This window comes from Arachis ipaensis, chromosome B2 (assembly GCF_059453495.1).
Source record: "Arachis ipaensis isolate K30076 ecotype BB chromosome B2, ASM5945349v1, whole genome shotgun sequence".
NCBI lineage: Eukaryota > Viridiplantae > Streptophyta > Magnoliopsida > Fabales > Fabaceae > Arachis > Arachis ipaensis.
Window position 1 is genome coordinate 4,563,532 of NC_142437.1, and position 22,475 is coordinate 4,586,006.

A 22,475-nucleotide genomic window follows, 5' to 3' on the forward strand; every position below is an offset into this window, starting at 1 on the left:
GAGAAATCATCATCATCAACGGGGACGTAGAAGGTTGGAGGCTTGTCTGGATCGGGGTTTGGAATGAAAGACTGGCCTGTAGGGGGGGCCTCCTAGTTGATCTCCTCTTATTCACCTTTGGCCTTCCCTGAACCTCCTCTGAAGGATTGGTCTGATCATTCTGGGGAGTCCTATTGGTGTCAGAGGGTGGGACTGTCTGAGGGATTGATTGTGAGAGTGGATTCCCATATGGATGAGGGGTGTATTGGGTTAGTTGTTCTGGTTCTAGAGGTGCAGAGACATTGGGTTCAGAAGCAGGGACTGAGTCTGAACAAGCAGTGTGTGTTGGTTGCTGATCTTGTTCAATAGGTGGCTGGGAAGGTTGGGACTGACTTGATGGTGGTTTATCTGGTATGCCAGGCATTGGGGGAGGCTGAGAAACCTGTCCTGCCTCAACAGATCCTGAGAGTTGTGGGTCTGTTGTCTCCTCTTCCATAGTGATATTGTCCTCTTTTTGGGCATCCAAACCAGCCTGTGTATGTGCTTCATAGGCCCCTTCCCTGCTCTGGGCCTCACTCCTTTTTCGGTCATCCATCCCAACTTGCAGATTACTTACAATATCAGCATCATCCTCATCTTCCACTACTATCAACCTTCTTTTGGGACTCTTTTTCGGAGTTGGAACCTTTTTAGCACACCGCTTTACTCTCCTCTTTGATGGAGTCATGTTGTTCTCCTCTACTAACACGGGCTCATCCACCGGATGCTCTGTATATACATTTACTCTGTTACTGTTCTTCACAGCTGCCTCATACATCCTAACTATATCCATGTCAACCTTGAGGTCCCTCAACCCATCATCAAGCCCTTTCCCAGGTTCCAGCCAGAAAAATTTAGAAACAAATGTATATCCTATATCCTTCACCAAATCAGATGCGAAAAAACCATTCAAGGTATCAACATTAACCCTCTCTATCTCTGTGACTTCACCATCAACATAAGTAACCTTTCCAGACAGCCCTCTCTCAAACCGTCCTCTATGATTAATACACAGTGTTATATGGATGGTGGCCATTCCTGAAACTGAAATAAACCAACACATTCTAAGATAACAGTGCATGTTACTACACCTAACACAAACCATAAATCAACTACTTCAGCACCTAACAGAAACCCTAAATCAATTAATCAACTAATTTAGCAACTCTCAACCACGATTTCATATGGTAATGTAATCTATCCAACTAGTCTCAGTGACATTTGAAATAAATTAACACTGGCAATGACATACCTCAGCTCTCTGCCGAGCAAAGGGGGTGACCTCTACACCGTCGGCGACGAAGTCACAGGGTTCGAGCTCCGCTGCCTATTCCTTGCAAGTTCCTCTACCACGTTCTCGTTTTGATGGCTCTGTACTGCTCCAAATGCCTTTTCCAACTTCCGAATGACAACGTTGAAAGCCGTAGCTTCAGGGTGATGGTTTCAGAGTGTTCCCGGCGTCTTCTCCGGCTAGGAAACAAAAGGACGTTCTCTGCTAGGGCATAGTCAATGTCCCGCAAATTTTTCTTCAATGTTAAATTTTTTAATGTTAAATTCCACGTAGATTGGGCTTTGGGAGGTTCGGATTGCCATGTAGGACTATACAAACCCGAAGCAGGTGCCAACCCAAGCCAGGCTATTTTTGTCACACGGAGCCCATCTCTCATGGTTACAAAGTCAATTTCCTTCTACGATGGGTACATTTGTCAGCGTTCTGAACTATCATGGGTACAAATGGTCAATTATTCCATATTAATAATAGGAAAAGTCTAGGGAGCCAGCAACTTTGTTAAATTCTGGCCAGCATGTAACCAGCAAAGAAAAGTGAGCCATTGGATGAAAGTTCACACCAATCTCACACCATTAAAACCATCATTGATGGCTATTTGATGGCTACAAATCACAAAAGTTGCTGGCCCCCTAGCATTCCTCTTAATAATATTAAGAGGATTGTGAAAATTAGATTTTTTAGGATTTTGACTTAAGATTAATTAGTGTTTGAAAAAAAAAGTATCAATTAAGTCTTTTACAATATTAAACAATGGACATATATATTTTTTCGTCAATATATAATGCAAAATGAGATGGAGTTACTCACGTATTTTGTTATCTACAGTGGTATGTGTTTTATTGTTTTCACATTAGCATAAAAATAATGTAGTTTTGGACAATAAAATATTTATTATATTTTGAAATTTCATATAAGATTTATCAACTGTTATCTATTTATCACGAATCTTATTAAAACAAGTAAAATTTTGCTCCAAAAGTGGTTATCTAAATAACAATCTTTCGTAAATAGACATGTCACAGTAATTAAGGGTACATATAAGTACCACTGTTAAGTGTTATGTGATAAATTGACAGAATAACATAACGTGTCTACTAATTTAGGGATGGTAAAACTTTCCGAGATGCGGGAATCCATGCGGGAACTGCCTTGAATGGGGAACCAACTATGGAGAATTTCTTACGCGGGAATGGGGATGGGAGACAAAATTCCTCCGAGACAGGCGTGGGGATCCGAGCGGGGATTCCCGTCCCGTCTCCGCTATTCCCTCAAATTTATAAATTTACTGAAGTATCCTTAATAGTTTATTTTTCATATATGTTTTTTAGTCATTTTACATATACACACACATATATATAGAAACCCAAAACTCCTAATGTTCATTTACATAACCCTTCTTCAATTCAGAGATCTCTAACGCTGTCCATACTCTATCCAACCTCTCTGCAGCCACCCCCTCGCCACTCTCCCTTTTCACCGCATCGTCACACCTCACCATGCCATTACCCTCACCGCGTCGTGCTTTCTATTTGCGGCGTCCCTTTTCGTAACTCTGCTGTCGTGTCCATTCTCCTCTTTGTTGTCGCATCTCCCACCTCGTCCACTGCTTTGTCCTCTGGCTCGTTGTTGAGTCCTCTCACCGCGTCATTTTGAAAGAAGTTACCATCGTGTCATTTAGACTTTTTGTATAAAATCTTGTTGTTTTTGTATAGGAAGGATACTTGCAGCTCTATTCATATGAAAATTAATAATTAGTTAAAACTATCAGATAGATGGGGAATAGGGTCCCCGCGGGGAATGGGGCCCTATGAAAAATGAGAATGGGGAGCAATATTCCTCCGCAACGAAAAATAGGGACGGGACGGGAAGCAAATTTGAGGGTGGGGATGGGGAGCAGGAAGGCATCCCCTGCCCCCTCTCTATCCCGTTGACATCCCTATTTATTATCTTAGAGAACCAAATTGATATTTATTTTTTTCAAAGACTAATTCGTCCAAAATCAAAATCTTTAAGGCCTAATTAATTGTCACTTTACTCTAATATTAATATAGACATACATATACTATGTTTAGTTAAATATGTTTCACCACAACAGAAATCATTTTTAGTAACAAATTTTGACAATAACATAATAATCAATATATATATATATATATATATATATATATATATATATATATATATATATATATCTTATTTAACTTATATTTTTACGATAATTAAATATTTGGTGTTATTATTTATTTAACTTGTATTTTTGCGATAATTATATATGTCTTTAAAAAGGTTTTTACCGACAATTGTACAATTATTAATAAAATATTTTAATAATTGTCGCCGCGCCGGATCCACCGCATTTGTGTTTACGAGTCAGGTCTCGCCTTCTTCCTCCATCTCGCCTCTCTCATCCGGCGACTTTTTCTTCTCTTCCAATCCCAATACTGAACACCGATAAATGAAAGAGAACAATTCTAAACCCAAACATGCTTAAAGCAAACAATTCAATGTCTAAGAGAAAAAAGCAACAAATCAACATAAAAATAGCAACTCAATTTATCAGTGGATCCAGTGCAGTGACGGAGGCGAGAGACACAGCGATGGTGAGCCAAGGTAAGAGACAGAGAGCGCTGGAGTTGGGGTGCCATTTTAGAAAGTGAGAAAGTGAGAGCGAGAGAGCTAGGGAGGGACGAGGTGGGTTCAGATAGCCTAGAAAATTTTTGGTCATTTTCAAATAGTTAAATTACACGGTTGGTCCCATATTTTTACTAAAATTATAAATTGGTCCCTATTGTCAAATATGTGCAGCTCACATGTTTAAAATAGAGAATATAATGAACATATTCTATTAAATTAAATACTTTTTGAACGGAGGACCAAATTACAAATTTTAATTCTCTTTGGGAATCTAATTACAAACTTTTAAAGTGTAGGGACCAATTTACAATTTCACTAAAAGTATAGGACTAATTGTGTAATTTAACTATATATAATATAACTATGTTTTAATTTTAATTATAATTAAAAAATATGATATTATACATTTTGATTTTATAAAATTAATAATATATAATAAATAATAAATAATAGATTAATAATTAAAGAATTTTTATTGATCCAACGTTGTAATGAATTTTCCATTTTTAGTGTTATCTACTCAAAAAATATTAATAGAATTTTTTTTCACATAAAAAGCTCACATAATATATACATCATTTTGGTCAACTCATTTTCTACTTTACATCATCCCTAACATATAATATGATCAAACCCACTACCAATCTACAAACAACTCTTCACATGTCATATGTTTATAAATTAATTAAATCATTTTTAGCCACTATAACATTTGACCATCAAAGATCTCTCCTTCTTCTTAAATAACTAATATAATACTCCCTCTACTCTTATCTCAACTTTGTTTGGTTTTGGTGATGAATGATGAGTAGTTCCTTTTCCATTTTGCTAAACGTATCAAGAAGGTCATAACATGAGAAGGGTCACGCAGAGAAAAAGAAGCCATGGTCTCTTTAGCAACCGAAGAAACTATTATTGGAAAACCTTCCCCTTTCTCAACTATAACCTGCATGCATGCAAACAACAATCATTAGTAGATACATTAATTTTTCAAATAATAATAATAATGTTAATGCACGGTAACATATTTAGGAACAATAATGCTAGGAAACCAAGATGATTTCATAAAAAAACCAGCCAAATGTCTCTGAGTGAATCTAAAATCTCTACGTGGATGGTATTTATGCTAGGCATTAGAATGTTTCTTTACTTTATAAATTAGATGATTCTAAATCTGTTTTTTAATTTATCATATTTTAAGCATTTGGAGAGGGAAGGAGAGTGAAGAGACGGAAGCTAATTGAATTAGTTTCCGTGATTCACGTTGCAATAATACTGAACGTATCTCCTCCTAATTTGAATGTGGTGAAATATTTAATAACTAATATTTTAAATCATAAATAAATAAAACTAATTACTATATTTATAATTAATTAAGTTGTTCTATTCTTAGCTGATTTGGAATTGATTCCATATACTTTTCCATTTAGGAATGGCAATAATTTGCACCTATATACATTCCCTAAAGAAATTTCTATCATATCTCTTTAACATTCCCTAAACAAACATACATGTATGTATCTATACTTAATTATGTATTTTTATATGTATGTATACCTTAAAAGCATCTTCATCTGTTTTGTCATCCCCTATGTAAATTGGAAGAACATGGTTAAAGTTGTCAAAGCCAAGAGTATCTAACAAATACAATAGTGCACGACCTTTATCCCAATTTATCTTTGGCCGTATCTCCATAACCTGATCAAACATATCAATCTTTTAATTTTATGTTAATTATTCAACTTAATAAGATTAAGTCTAAGAAATTAAAAAAGAAAAAAGAATAATCAATAGCGTAGCTCTCTAATGTATGTGTCAATAAAAAATTGTAATATCATATAATCAGAAAATTAATTTTGATATATATCAGTGTAATATATGGTATATTTTCAATAATTAAAATATTATTATTTAGAAAATATCAAGATAACATTAGTTAGGATTATTTACTACTTTGTTAGCATATTTTTATCACATTCCTCAAATATTATTCTATTTGCTCTGTATTTTTTTTGTGACATCTATTTGCTCTCTATATATAAAAAGGCATATGCTTCTATTATTCTATGTCTTTTATTTTTATTAATAAATTTATGTTTTTATTTTCACTTTCTTTCTATTATTTTCTTTCGTTCCTAATGGTCCCATGAACTTTAACAATTTCAAGGATAGTCAAATACTATTAATGGTTTGTGATAATACATAATTAAATGAAATTTATGTAGAAATATTTTTTTTCATATATTAAAAACATTCCGAAACTAATTCCTACATAACATGGCTATATACAAGACTAAGAAACTTTTATTTTAATTAATAATTACCTTTCTTCCTCCTGATATTTGAAAATCTGGGTAAGCTTTCATAATGGACTCCACAATCTCTTTGAGGACACCAACATCCTATAAGTTTGAGAACTAATAATTATAATAAATTGGAAGGTTATGTATTTTGGAATAATTCTATTTATCACTATATATGGTGTGAATCTTAATTAATATATAATCATTCTTGAAGAGTTTAAGTCATTAACACAACATTCGTCAATCTATACAATTAAGCATGATATATATAATGACTGATAATAATTATCATAACATGGTGATATTTAATTTCAGTAATGTTCAAGAGATAATAACCTAAAATTATCTTGTTTAATTTAATATTTATAATTTTATACATATAATATCTATAATTATATATTTATTATATCTAATATTATTAAATGATTGCAATACTGATTAAAAAATATAAAATAAGATAACTAAATACAAAATAAAATAATTTTAAATTATTTTAGATTGATTTACTATTATTTATTAAACATTTTTGTTTAATATGAAATTAGGATTATTATTAATACCTCTTCCCTCTTGACACGTCGGTAGTGTACACTAATACAGTACAAATTATCTTCAATAGTAGAATCTTTTATTGTTGCAATATTTTTCCTTAGAACCTCAATTATCTGCTAAATAGAAAAAAAAATTAAAAAATAAAAAACTTTGATAAGTAGAAGATGACGATATATATATAATTAATAAATTAATAATAATTATTATAAAAATTGATGAAGAAAAAGAATGATCTATTCAGTGTGGGTCTTTATATATATACCTCTTGGATAGTTGACAAATATTCTTTTGCTGGAAGGAAGTTAACAAACTGATTACCCTACAAATTAACGTATAAATACATTATATTATATATATAATATATATTATGAGATATTGAGATATATGAATGACAAAAAAAAAAAGTATGTTGGAAAATAAAAAAAAAATGAGTTTCTGTAAAGTGTAAACATACATTTTCATCAATAACCTTTGTTTGATGCTTCTGATTTTGATTATTTGAAGAGCCTAATGGAGTGGATATATCCATGCCATGACTTCCAGCATAATACACATTCCTTAACTTTACAAATTCATATACCTAGATGATGATGATGATGTCATCAACAAATTAATGAAATTAATTAGTATATATATTAGACATTATATTGTTAGTACTTAAGAAGTTAAGATGAATAAGTGTGTCATAAAAAGTAAAATAAAATTACATGTAAGAAATTTTTTTTCTCTAATTAAGAAAACTTTCCATGCAAATTAAACTATTATCCATTTTTCAATTAGAGAAAAAAATTAATTATTTTACTAGTCTTTATTATTTTATCAAATTTATAATTAGTCCTTATAATTTTTTTAATTGAATTTCTACACTATTTTTTATTTTATAATTAAGTTCTTATAAAAAAATATTAGAGTTAATAAAATATTTTTCATAAATTAAAGATACTCATAATTAACAACCTAATTAAATATTTGACCATATATCTTTTGGAAAGAATATTCCATTAATTTTAATATTTTTGACACGAAAAAATTTAATTACAAAATAAAAAATAATATACAAACCTAATTAATAAAAAATATAAAAATAATTTAATTATAAATTTAGTAAATTATAAAGACAAACATAATAATTAAACCCAAAAAATTAAAGAGTTGGATAAGGCAAGTAAAGTGGGATTTATTTAGATACTTTAACCTTAGCAAATAATAATAATAATAATAATAATAATAATAATAATAATAATAATAATAATAATAATAATAAACTAATTAATTAATTAGATTGTCTCCCTTTTTTTGTTAAAAGTTATTTTTCTATTCAAATACCAATCTAATTTTGATCAAAATTAATTTTTTAAAACCAAGTTGACACAATCATTAGTTCATTACAAATGTTAATTACTACCTTATTTCTCTGTCTTCCGCTGATAATGGCCGTCGGAAAATGAAAAGCAACTTCACGTACGGCGGTGCGCATCTGCAACATATAATTCATTATTTTGTTGAAAAATTTAGTAAATATGATTACATATATATCTAAGTATTTTTGGCAAATGTAAAAAGAAATAAGTTATTTGATTATTAAACTATGTTATATACACTGAAAAATTAATTAATGTATAATACTTACGGCATCACTTATATGAGCTTGATCAGGATCTTCCACAATTGGTGATAGTGTTCCATCATAATCCAAAAACAAAACAATCTCTTTCCCTTTATTAGCAATGCTCAATATTTCTTCAAAGTTTTCCAATGCATTAGGATGATTTTCCTTTCAACATACATCAAGGCCTACCACTTTAGATTCATGATTTATATGAGTAATAATATATGTAACGGCCTAACCCACTCACGATTTTGATTTTTGTTTTTCAAGTTAGGAATGATGGTGAAACCTTTACGATATAAGATTTTATAATATATATGCAATGATAAGCTTATATCTAATACAAATCATTGTAACAACCTTTTTTTTTGTTTGCTTGATGAACAGTGCACTTTAAGGACAAATTACTATCTACTATTTTATTTTGGCATTTATATATATAATTTGGTTTATTCTAACATTGTGTTGTGTTTTAATTATGTTGTTTTATTATAATTGAAAACATAATCAGTTAAATCAATACGTAATAGTTTCAGGTTAAAAGATTTTTTAATTGGTGATTGTGATATAAAATAAAAATTCAAATAAGCTATATAAATGAAATACGAAACATTATTTTTAGCGGCGGTTACTGTAAAAAGCTGCAAAACTACTATTCTTTACGGCATATTTAGCGGTGGTTAACTAACTGCTGCAAGATAAGGCCTAGAATAAATTCTGTTCAATAGTAGAAGTCATAACCGCCGCAAAATATTTTCGCTGCTAAAAACAATTTAGCAGTAGTTATTTCAATGGTCATAGAAAACTGCCGCTAAAGGTTTACCGGTATCATATGTTTCAACGGTCAATCAACCGTTGCTATACGTTTTGCAACAATAAAAAAATCACCGCTATTTACTGCTTTTGTTATATATATATATATATAAAAGCAAATGGGTTACCAAACTCTCAAGCTAATCAACTCATAAAATTCTTACAAGTTTACCATTTTAAGAAGTTTCCAAATTGAGTCCACAAGTAAATAAAACAAAACCTTTATGAGTTTTGAAGTCAAATTTTAGATTTTTTAAAAAGAGGAATGCTAGGGGCCAGCAACTTTTGTGATTTGTAGCCATCAAATAGCCATCAATGATGGTTTTAATGGTGTGAGATTGGTGTGAAATTTCATCCAATGACTCACTTTTCTTTGCTGGTTACATGCTGGCCAGAATTTAACAAAGTTGCTGGCCCCGTAGACTTTTCCTTTTAAAAATTAAGTAGATTTAATTTATCTTAAAAACTAATTTAAACGATAAAAGTTATCTTATACTTATAAAAATAATCAAACTTTTAAGTTTAAAACAGTATGAGATTTTATAAGTTTAATTTACCTAATAAACTAACTAATTAATTTAGGTAAACTTTCAAATTTCTCTGTAATATAAACACATATGCATCAAAAGTATTAAGAAAATTTTTATATATTGAGAGAAGTTTATATATTGAAGGGTAAGTTTTGAGCTTACTAGCCAAGATTCATAAGAACAAACAGCGGATTCTTCATTATTCTCATCCGAGTTTTCAACAAAGATTGATTTCATGTCCGAAAGTGATGATGATTGTGGAAAGTATCCCATCAAGTTAATTGATTTCTTCTTCTACCTGCACCCAAATGTATGTTTGTGAAAAATTAATAAAATATATAACAATATGTATTTAACCAACATATATCTTTCTTAAAACAAGACCGGTCAGGTATATATATAGATTTATATATAGTTTGTGTTAGTTGGTTGACAGTTAAAAGAAGAATGCAAAAAGTTCACAAGGCTATTGCTTTCAAAAGCATGGTTTAAGGCTTCATAAATGTTGAAGTTGACTACTTCATTTATTGCTCAAATTGTTCATGAAATCTAAAGAAAGTGAAACCATGTGACACCCTTATCCATTTATTAGAAGAAATAAAAAAAAAAGTTTAGGGAACAATTTTTAATTAATTAATATTAGTTATTTTTTATTATAAAATTATTTTTTAGTTTTTTATAGTTTGAGTAATTTAGTTAGGGTTAGAATTTAGGATTTAAGATTTAAAATTTAGAAAAATTAACTCATGAAAAAAAAAAAACCTATCTGATATAACTTGATCAAGTCACATTCTGAATTGGTTTCCACATGAACTAATAAGAAATTTCTCAATGAACAAAAACAAATTAATTAATAAACCAATGTTCTTTAATTTTTGTGGATACAATAATATTCATTGTGATAAAGGAATAAATGTATGTATGATAAAGCTTCTTTAGGGTATCACAAGATATATGGAAAAATGAGAATGAATAATGTGACTAGTAGTATAGATGTAGATCAATGCATTAATTAATAGAGAGAAAATTTTCTAATTACATATGTAATAATGATAAAAGTACTATGTGTGTGTGTGAGAGAGAATTGCTTTTTTTAGTTGGGTCTAAGTCAATTATTGCATTTACTAATGGCATTGGAAATATTATAGAGTATCAATCATGCATGAATTACATTCATTTCTAGAACCATTTATTTGTCATTATTGATTTAATTTAATTTCTTGATCAATTTGAATATAATTTTCTAAACAATGTTTTTGGAGGAGGGAGTGACCTCTAGGGAAATATAAAAGCATCTCTTCCCACAATAAACATGCATGTTTAGAAAAAAAAAATTATTTTCATTCATATTTAATTTGAAAATGAGAAAGACAATAACCTAATCCACTCATATATATATGTTAAAGTTTGAACATTATTAGTTCGATTTTGTTAGAAAACTATTTTTTTAATTAAAGATTTACCTATTCTGTGCTTTAAACGCACGTATTATTAAAATTATAAATGAATTTTTTTATTGAAAACATAAAAAAAATGAACTTTTTAATGAGCAATTATTAAGAAACCTGGATTGGTTGATTAAGATAAAAAGTATTTGTATATTAGAAATTGGGATGTCATGAAAAAGTTAGAACATACGCCATGAAAGGAGATTAATTATTGATACTTTGGTCACCTCTCTACTACATACCCATCATTACGCACCGTAAAGTAGAAGGAACGGTCGACAACGGTGAGAAGCGGTTGGGTCGGTAGCCACGCGACTCTACAGTGACGCACAGCGGCACACGGTGTGTTTGAGCACAGAGGGTTCTTGCACTTTCACTCTTCTGTCGCAGGTTCCTCTTCTTTCTGATTTTGGGTACTGAACTGATTTAGGGTGAAATCACTATATTAGGTTGGGATTAGCGGCAGACTTCATAGAATCGACACTAATTTAAGTTGATTCTGCGTCACAATGAAGAAATTGGATGTCAATCGCAACTATTTTGAAAAATTGCAGCAAATGAAGAAATCGCAGGCAATTTACCACCGCTATCCTCCACGTATCTTGTAGTGTTATTAGTAGGGTTGGAAACACTATCTATATATATCTACGAATATCCAAACCATTTTAATGCGGTTAGAGTAAAATAAAAATCCGATTTTACAGCAAATTGATAATTTGATATATCTGTAGTGAGTAAAGATAAATTTAGATATCGAATTAATTTACTTATTTAATTTGTACTTCGATTAGAGTGAAATAAAAATTCAATTTTACAACTATCTGATATGTAATGAGTAAGGATAAATTTAAATATTAAATTAATTTTACTTGTTTAATTTGTATTCTTATTATTTAATGTATATATTTAACAGAATATATATACATATAATGAGTTAGTAAATATTTAAATTTAAATTTTTATTTTTTACATAAATATTCAATACTACTAAATTAATAATTCAATGTGTCAATAATACATAATATTTGATATTATAAAATATAAAAAATTTAAATATTATCAGTGAAAATATATTTTTTATTTTACAGATCAAGTCATCAAATAAGGTTGGATAAAAATATACAAAATGTAGGTAAAATTTGACTTAAAAAATATCTGCAGTGAGTAAAGACAAATTTAAATATCGAATTAACTTTACTTGTTTAATTTGTATTCTTATTATTTAATGTATATATTTCAATCGAATATATATACATATAATGAGTTAATAAATATTTAAACTCAAATTTTTGTTTTTTGTATAAATGTTCAATACTACCAAATTAGTAATTCAATGTGTCAATAATACATCATATTTGATATTATAAAATATAAAAAAATTAAATATTATCGGTGAAAATACATTTTCTTATTTTACAGATTAAGTCGTCAGATAAAATCAGATTAAAACATGTAAAATATAGACAAAATTTGACTTAAAAATTTTAAATCCAAAAATAGAATTTATATAAAACTTAAATTCTGTCTTACCTATTATTATCCTAATCATCGGTAAATTATGTTAGATTATGTATATTATACTTTAATATATATTCACTACTTATACACAAATATTTTTAAAAGAAACAAGCTAGCTAGGAAGGAAAAAAGAAGTGTAGAGCATATTTAAGCTTTCAGGAATTAATAATGGCATAGAAAAAATGATTAATAAAAAAACATAAAATGGTAATCAATTAAGTGAATTTAAAGGTGTAGAAAAACTTACAGCAATAAGGGAAAGAATAGTATGTAGAAATCCACCAACTCAGTTTATGCTTGAATATTAGAGAGAATTCTAAGAAAGCAAAGAGACATAGAGTGAAAATTAAAAGAAAGAAATAATGAGTGATGAGTGAATGATAGAGAAGAATGAGAGAAATGATATGTATCAGAAACATTCGGGGTTTCAAAATGATATGCAATTTACCATAGCTGCCATGTTAGGGAGAGGTATCCATACCCTTATAAGGCATGCTTCGTTCCCCTCCACAATCGATGTGGGACCTTACAATCCACCCCTTAAGGGAGCCTAGTGCCCTCGCTGGTACATCGATTCGGGCTCCGGCTCTGATACCATCTGTAACAGTCCAGACCACCCGCTAGCACGATATTGTCCGTTTTGGCACACAAGGCCTCACGGTTTTTGCCTTTGACGATAGGGATGATAGCCGAAGCCCCCCACACTCATATTGTAAGGTTCCACATCGGTTGGGGAGGGGAACGAAGTATGCCTTATAAGGGTGTGGATACCTCTCCCTAGCATGACGCATTTTGACGAGTGAGTGTGGGGGGGGGGTTTCGGCTATCATCCCTATCGTTAAAGGCAAAACCGTGAGGCCTTGTGTGCCAAAGCGGACAATATCGTGCTAGCGAATGGTCTGGGCTGTTACAGATGGTATTAGAGCCGGAGCCCGAATCGATGTGCCAGCGAGGGCACTGGGCTCCCTTAGGGGGTGGACGTGAGGCCTTGTATGCAAAAGCGGACAATATCGTGCTAGCGGGTGGTCTGGGCTGTTACAGATGGTATCAGAGCCGGAGCCCGGATCAATGTGCCAGCAAGGGTGCTGGGCTCCCTTATGGGGTGGATTGTAAGGTCACACATCGGTTAGGAAGGGGAACGAAGCATGCCTTATAAGGGTGTGGATACCTCTCCCTAGCATGACGCATTTTGATGAGTGAGTGTAGGGGGTTTCAGCTATCATCCCTATCGTCAACGGCAAAACCGTGAGGCCTTGTGTGCCAAAGCGGACAATATCGTGCTAGCGGGTGGTCTGGGCTGTTAGAGATGGTATTAGAGCCAAAGTCCTGATTGATGTGCCTGTGCTAGCGAGGGTGCTGGGCTCCCTTAGGGAGGTGGATTGTAAGGTCCCACATCGGTTGGGGAGAGGAACGAAACATGCCTTATAAGGGTATGGATACCTCTCCCTAGCATGACACGTTTTGACGAGTGAGTGTGGGGGGCTTCGGCTATCATCCCTATCGTCAAAGGCAAAACCGTGAGGCCTTTTGTGCCAAAGCGGACAATATCGTACTAACGGATGGTCTGGACTGTTACAGATGGTATCAGAGTACACTCTCCCTAGCATGATGCTTTTTGACGAGTGAGTGTGGGGGGCTTCGACTATCATCCCTATCGTCAAAGGCAATACCGTGAGGTCTTGTGTACCAAAGCGGATAATATCGTACTAACGGATGGTTTGGGCTGTTACAAAATTAACTTTACTTGTTCAATTTGTATTCTTATTATTTAATGTGTATATCCAATCAAATATATATACATAATGAGTTAGTAAAAATTTAAACTCAAATTTCTGTCATAAATATTCAATGCTACCAAACTAGTAATTTAACGTGCCAATAATACGTCATATTTGATATTATAAAATATAAAAAATTAAATATTGTCGGTAAAAAATATATTTTTATTTTGCAGATGAAGTCATCAGATAAAATTTGTTGGATCAAGATATGTACAGTGTAGGTAAAGTTTGACTTAAAAAATATCTGCAGTGATTAAAAACAAATTTAAATATCGAATTAACTTTACTTGTTCAATTTATATTCTTATTATTTAATGTGTATATTCAATTGAATATATATACATATAACGAGTTAGCAAATATTTAAACACAAATGTCTGTTTTTCATATAAATATTTAATACTGCTAAAATAGTAATAAAATGTGTCATTTCATACATTATATTTGGTATTAGTGGAAATACATTTTTTTATTTTACAGATCAAGTAGTTAGATAATATCAGATCAAGACCTGTAAAATAGACAAAATTCGACTTGAAAAATTTCAATCCAAAGATAGAATTAGTATAAAATTTAAACTTTATTTTACCCATTATCATCTTAATCATCAGCAAATTATGTTAGATTATGTATATTATACTTTTATACAAATATTTTTTAAAGAAACAAGCTAATTAGGGAGGAAAAAAGAAGTGTAGATCATATTTAAGCTTTCAGAAATTAGTAATGGCATAGAAAAAATGATTAATAAAGAAATATAAAATGGTAATCAATTAAGTGAATTTAAAGGTGTGAAAAAACTTACAACAATAAGGGAAAGAATAGTATGTAGAAACTCACCAACTCAGTTTATGCTTGAATATTAGAGAGAATTTCAAGATAGCAGAGAGGTATAGAGTGAAAATTAAAAGAAAGAAATAATGAGTGAGTGAATGATAGAGAAGAATGAGAGAATTATTTATTACTATATATATATAATTAAACTGCCTCATGATGACTTTTGATTCGGTGCTTTATGATATTGCGATTTCTTTTATTTATTATTATATTCTTTGACAGCCATAGAACTTAATAATATTGTTTACTTTTTTCTTTCGACTTTTTCTTTTTAGATATCTACGAATATCCAACCCATTTTACAATAAATTGATAATCTGATATATTTGTAGTGAATAAAGATAAATTTAAATATAAAATTAATTTACTTATTTAATTTGTACTTCGATCAGAGTGAAATAAAAATTTAATATTGTCGGTAAAAAATACATTTTTTATTTTACAGATTAAGTCATCAGATAAAATTCGTTAGATCAAGATATGTAGAGTATAGGTAAAGTTTGACTTAAAAAATATCTGCAGTGATTAAAAATAAATTTAAATATCGAATTAACTTTAGTTGTTCAATTTATATTCTTATTATTTAATGTGCATATTCAATTGAATATATATACATATAACGAGTTAGCAAATATTTAAACTCAAATGTCTGTTTTTCGTATAAATATTCAATACTGCTAAATTAGTAATAAAATATGTCATTTCTTACATCATATTTGGTATCAATGGAAATACATTTTTTTTATTTTAAAGATCAAGTAGTCAGATAATATCAGATCAAAACCTGTAAAATAGACAAATTCAACTTGAAAAATTTCAATCCAAAGATAGAATTAGTGTAAAATTTAAACTTTATTTTACCCATTATTATCCTAATCATCAGCAAATTATGTTAAATTATGTATATTATACTTTTATATATTCACTACTTATACACAAATATTTTTTAAAGAAACAAGCTAGAAAGGAAAAAAAGAAGTCAAGCTTTCAGGAATTAATATATAGTGGCATAGAAAAAATGATTAATAAAGACATATAAAATGGTAATTAATTAAGTGAATTCAAAGGTGTGAAAAAACTTACAGCAATAAGGAAAAGAATAGTATGTAAAAACCCACCAATTCAATTTGTGCTTGAATATTATAGAGAATTTCAAGAAAGCAGAGAAGCAAGAGTGAAAATTAAAAGAAAGAAATAATGAATGAGTGAATGATAGAGAAGAATGAGAGAATTATTTGTTGCTATATATATAACAAAATCGCCTCATGATGACTTTTGATTCAGTGCTTTATGGTATTGCAGTTTCTTTTATTTATTATTATATTCTTTGACAACTATAGAACTTAGAAATATTGTCTATTTTTCATTTTCAAATTTTTCTTTTTATATATACGAGTGTCTCAATCCTAGAAATATATTTTATTATTTTGTTTTAAGTATTAATATAATCTATTAAATTTTTAAATTAAAATATTAAAACAATTATCAATATATTTTTAGTTTTTATTACTATATAGTGACATTAGAATTGGAAGACACTAAGTTAAGCCAAATTTAAACCAGACATACAAAAATTGAATTTAATACTTAATTCTTATAATTTTATTAAATTTGTAATTAGGTTTTATATTTCTTTTTTGTTTCAATTGGGTTTTCATTATTTTTAACTTTATAATTAGATTTTTTTATGTTAAAAATACTAAAATTAATTGAATATTCTTTTTAAAAATATGTGTCAAAAATTAATTTAAGTTCTTAATTCTGATACCTTTAATTTGTAAAAAAGCATTTCGTTAATTCTAATACTTTTTACATTCGTAAATAATCAATTTCAAACTAAAAGCAATAAAAGCAATTTGAAAATTCAATTGAAAAAAAAAAATATAAGAACCTAATTATAAATTATAGAGATCAACAAAGTATTAATTCTATATCTAAATATTACTATAGGCATGTTGTGTTCTATCCTCAAAAATGATATATTGCTACTATAAATTAAATGTGTAAACTTGCTACTAGCTCAATTCAGTCAACACTAATAACATGAGTATATGAATTTAATTAATTAATCTCTAGCTACTCTAGAACACATCTCTCATCATTAAGAATGCATTTGGGTATTATCTTGATCATTTTTTAAAAAACTCACTCTAAATAAAAGATAAAATAGAGATCACGAGAAGTTTGAGCAGCTACACCTTATGGGCAGTGTATGTTTTGTTTTTGTTTTTTAAATTTGTTAAGAGATGTAATTATTTATATAACTCTTTTTTTAATTTAAATATTATTTATTAGGAGAAATAAGTTTATGATATGATATCAAAATTTGAGAGATACATGTGAAAAGTATCAAGAACTTGTGGTATTGAAGGAGAGGATCAAATTTGAGAAGAAGAGTGAGAGAAGAAGCAGAGCTTCAAGAACAGAGAGAGAGGAACAGAAATGTGACTTGCTTGAATGCATTTTTGAATGTGTAATTGGTAAAGTGAAGTATATAGTGAGTGAGTAAGGTTTTTATATTTACAAAGAGAAAGTCCATCTAGAAGAGTGTAGAAGTGTTGACTTATAACTAACTCCTAACTTGAATTAATTACTAGCTTCTAACTGAATTGCTAACTTCTAGCTAACTTCACTTAAACAGAAATACAGTAATTATATTAATACTCCTATCATCATCTCCACTTTCCTTTTCTTCAGAAAGTTCTCTTTGTTATTGTTGCAAAGACACAGACGAAGGTAAGCCTCTGCACTCCTTTTAGATGATGTTACCAGTTCTGGTTTTCTGACAAGCTTGTTGTTCATTAATCTCCATTCCAACAATACTTAGCTTGGACCTGAACTGTAAGAACTTCTCTAAGGAAACTGCCTTTGTTTGAATATCAACTACTTGGACTGCTCCTGAAATGTGGCCGATTCTAACATTTTTATTGTTTACATGATCTCTTACAAAGTGAAGGTCAATTTCAAAATGTTTGAAATTTGAGTGTACGATTGGATTTGGTGCTAATAGTACTGCACTCAGATTGTTACAATACATTAGTGGTGCTTCCCTTAAGGGACACTGTAGTTCAACTATTAAGTTCTTTATCCACAGTAACTCTGCAACCAGATCAACTAAGCTTCTATATTCTGCTTCTGTACTGGACCTTGCAACTGTAGTTTGTTTCTTTGATGCCCACGAAATCAGATTTTCACCTAGAAACACACAGTATCCGCTTGTAGACTTCCTATCATCCGAGTCTCCTGCCCAATCTGAATCACTATATACAGTGATTTGCATTGAGTTTTCATTCTTTAGGTGCAGTCCATAGTGTCTTATGCCACTGAGATATCTCAGGATCCTCTTCACTATTCGCCAGTGAATGTCCAAAGGAGCTTGAATGAATTGTGCCATTTTGTTGACACTGTATGAGATCTCTGACCTAGTCACTATACTAGGTACTATAGGCTTTCAATTACTAACCTATATAGCTGAGGATTGGCGAATTGTGAACCACCAAAAGCTGAGAATTTTATAGTTCACAGCAATGGGGTGTGATAGCTAGTGCATCCGGTCATGCCAGCTTTCTTTAGAACCTCACCAATGTACTTCTGCTGTGATAAGAGCAAACCACCAGCCTTTGATTTTTCCACCTAAATTCCAAGAAAGTAATGAAGATTCTCCATGTCTTTAAGGGCAAATTTTGCATTCAGTTGCTCAATTACTTCTTTCACATGCTTCTCTGACTCACCTATGTTGATTATATCATCCACATACACCAATATGTTGGACTTTGTGCCATCAACATTTCTTAAGAAAACTGAGACATCTGACTTTGTTGCTTGAAAGCCTAGTGTACTTAGTCTATTTGTCAGCTTGTGATACCACTCTCTTGGGGCTTGTTTCAACTCGTAGAGGGCCTTGTTTAGTTTGCACACTGGGGATGAATCACTAGTTTCATACCCTTTAGGCTGTTTCATATACACTTCTTCTATCAGTTCTCCATGCAAGAATGCATTGTTCACATCTAGCTGCCTTATCACCCAAGATTTTGCCAAGGCCATTGATAGAATTAGCCTGATGGAGGTTGGTTTTAGCACTGGACTGTATATCTCAGGGAAGTCAAATCCAGGCTTTTGTGCAAACCCCTGTGCTACTAGCCTGTCTTTGTGTTTTTGTAATGACCCATCTGCATTGTACTTGATCCTAAACACCCACCTACTTCTAATTGCTTCTCTATTAGGAGGGAGAGTGAAAAATTCCCAGGTTTTGTTCCTCATTAGTGCTTCATATTCTGTATCCATCGCTGCTTTCCATTCGAGTAGACTGAGAGCTTGTTGTACACTCTTTGGTTCTACACTTTTTTGGAAGGCTCTTGGTTTGAATACTCCTGCTTTGCTTCTAGTGACTATCGGATGTAAATTTCTTGACACTGTTTGACTAGCTTCTAGCTCTGAAATTGGTAACATAATTTCTATATCATTTATTGGAATTGGGATGGGAGTTGCTGATGTTGTTGCTGGCCTTTGTTGAGGTGTACTTGCTTGAAGGTTGGGTTGTTGCTGTGCTGTTTGAATTGGGCTTCGAGTTACTAAATTTCGTTGGACTGAGCTTGCATTTATAGGAAAGTTTGCTACTGTTACTTCTGAAATCTGTTGAGTTGCATCTGAACTGTGTTGAGTTGAAGCTGTCCTGAGTGAGTTTTCTTCTCTGAGTCTTGGAATTGTTGGAAAAGTTGGAGTTGAAGCTGCTACTTCTGAAGTCTGTTGAGTTGCATCTGAACTGTGTTGAGTTGAAGCTGTCCTGAGTGATTTTTTCTTCTCTGAGGCTAATGGCTAGTGTCCTTGTGATTTCACTGAGTCTAGGAATTGTTGGAAAAATTGGAATTGAAGTCTCTGAGTCTTGTCTGGTGTTGGTTGCTTCTCTTGCTTCTTGAAAAGGGAACCTTTCTTCAAAGAACACCACATTTGGAGTTGTGATGATTTTCCCTTGTTGAGTGAGGAATTTGTAGCCTTTTCGAACTGAATCATATCCAATGAAAGTACATGAAGAGGACCTGAAGTCAAGCTTGTGCTTGTTGTAGGGCCTTTGATGGGGAAAGCATAGGCATCCGAATACGCTGAGGTTCTCATAGATTGGTTTCTTTCCAAGTAGTTTTTTCATTGGTGACTGTCCTTCCAACACAGGTGTAAGGTAGTAAATTGATTAGTTTTGCTGATGTAGCAAAGGCTTCACCCCAGAATTTTGTAGGCATTGAAGCTGCTACTAGTAAGGTCAGCCCCATTTCAACCACATGTCTATGTTTCCTTTCGGCTGAGCCGTTTTGTTGACGTACATGAGGACAGGAAAACCTGTGTATAATCCCTCTTTCCTGCAAAATCTTAGACAGACTCATATACTCAGCAGCATTGTCACTTTGTATCACTTTTAGTTTTGTGTTTAATTGCAATTCAATCATTCGTTGAAAGTGATTAAAAAATTATTTTTAGTTGAGCTCTAGACTTAATGAAATAAAACCAAGTGAACTTTGAGAATGGATCAATGAAATTCACAAAGTACCTATTTTCATTATTGTCAGACATAGGGGCTGGACCCCAGATATATGTATATACAAATTGTAAAGGTTGTGTATACACTGTTTGTGAGGTTGGAAAAGGCAATTGGTGGGACTTTCCAATGCAACAGGCTGAACAATCTATTTTATTACTAGTTGGAAAAGAAAAATTACAACAATTGCTTAAGGCTTTTGACAAAACACTTTGGCTGGGGTGTCCTAATCTGACATGCCATATTAGGAGACTGTTATTGTTATTTAGAATGGTCACATGAGCTTCTGGTGGTGTGTGTGCAGAAAAATTGACAAACTTATAGAGGCATTTATCGACCTTCCCTTGAAGCACAGTTTCTTTGGTTTTCTGTGATTTAACACAACATTTGTCAGTATGAAATTCAAAAAAAACTCTGTTATCACAGCAGAATTGGTGGACACTCATCAAGTTCTTTGTAATTTCAGGCACAAACATAATTTTTCTCAACTTAAATAGCCTAGAACTCAAATCAGATTTAAAACACGAATTACCAACTAAATTGATTCGCAAACCTGATCATTTCCAATGATAACTTGTTCATCTCCAACATATTCTTCTTTCTCAATCAAATTGTGTTCATTATGTGTCATGTGATGCGTGGCCCCTGAGTCTTGATACCAATTTGGGTCCTGAATGGTGGCAGGTGCAACTAGTACTTTGCTGAAATTAGCTGCAGGCTGGCTGATCTGGTTGCTATAATCTTTGCTGATCTGGTTGTTGTAATCCTCTGCATATTGATCCTCGCTATACCTATACCAGCATGTCTTTGTTGTGTGTCTTATTTGTCACATACTTGACATTGTGGCTTTTCATACTGTGTTCTTGCATTCCCGAAATTTCTTGCACTATTTATTCTGCCTCTTCCGTGTTGTCCCCTTCCATATTCATTTCCTTCATTATACTGTTCTTGCATACCTCTGCCACCACTGTATGAATTTCTGTCTCCTCTAAATCTGCTACCTCTGCCTCGAAAGCTACCTCTGAATCCTCCTCTCATTTGCTGATTTTGTCCATACTGGTAGTGCTGAGCTAAATTGGCTTGCACAAGTGTTTCTAACCTTCTAAACCTTGTTAACATCCTTTCATGTGATAAAAGTAATACTTCTAATTCACCTACAGTTATACTTTGGGATCTTGATGTTGTTAACATTGAGGTTATCAGTGATGAGTATTCTTCAGTCAATCCATTTAGTATCACATTTACATGGTCACTCTCTTTCACAGATTCACCTACAAAAACTAGTGCATCTATTATTCCTTTTATAGACAGGACATATTCAGTGACAGAGGCACCAATTTGAAGTACTCAGCTTGTTCTTTAACTGCATTACCTTAGCTTTGATTTAAGAAGAGAAGTGATCTTCCAGCCTCTTTCAAACCTGCCATGTGTACATGCATCCAACCATTCTTGTTGTAAATGGCTTGCTCATCGAAGCTAACAGCCATGACTTGAGGAGTGCATCTTGCCTCTTCCATTTCTGAAACCCAGGGTTTATTGTGCCAGCTCCACCATTCTCAAACACCAGAAATTGTTGAGGTATTTCTTCTCCTGTGATGTGACTTAGCATGTCAT

At 31.7% G+C, this 22,475-nt stretch overlaps 1 protein-coding gene and 1 pseudogene across 1 annotated transcript; both read right to left on the reverse strand.

The window, feature by feature from the left end:
- Positions 1–15: 15 nt before the first annotated feature.
- LOC148572876 (uncharacterized) lies at positions 16–1,054 on the reverse strand (annotated as a pseudogene).
- Positions 1,055–4,593: 3,539 nt separating this feature from the next.
- LOC107626659 (putative trehalose-phosphate phosphatase 3) lies at positions 4,594–10,023 on the reverse strand. The gene is made up of 9 exons (XM_088505099.1): positions 9,913–10,023; positions 8,429–8,572; positions 8,204–8,275; positions 7,253–7,378; positions 7,061–7,117; positions 6,807–6,911; positions 6,268–6,345; positions 5,501–5,641; positions 4,594–4,889 (listed from the first exon to the last, which is right to left on the reverse strand). Exons 1-9 carry the CDS (start codon positions 10,021–10,023, stop codon positions 4,719–4,721), a joined length of 1,005 nt encoding a protein of 334 aa, XP_088361225.1. The 3' UTR covers positions 4,594–4,718.
- Positions 10,024–22,475: the final 12,452 nt, after the last annotated feature.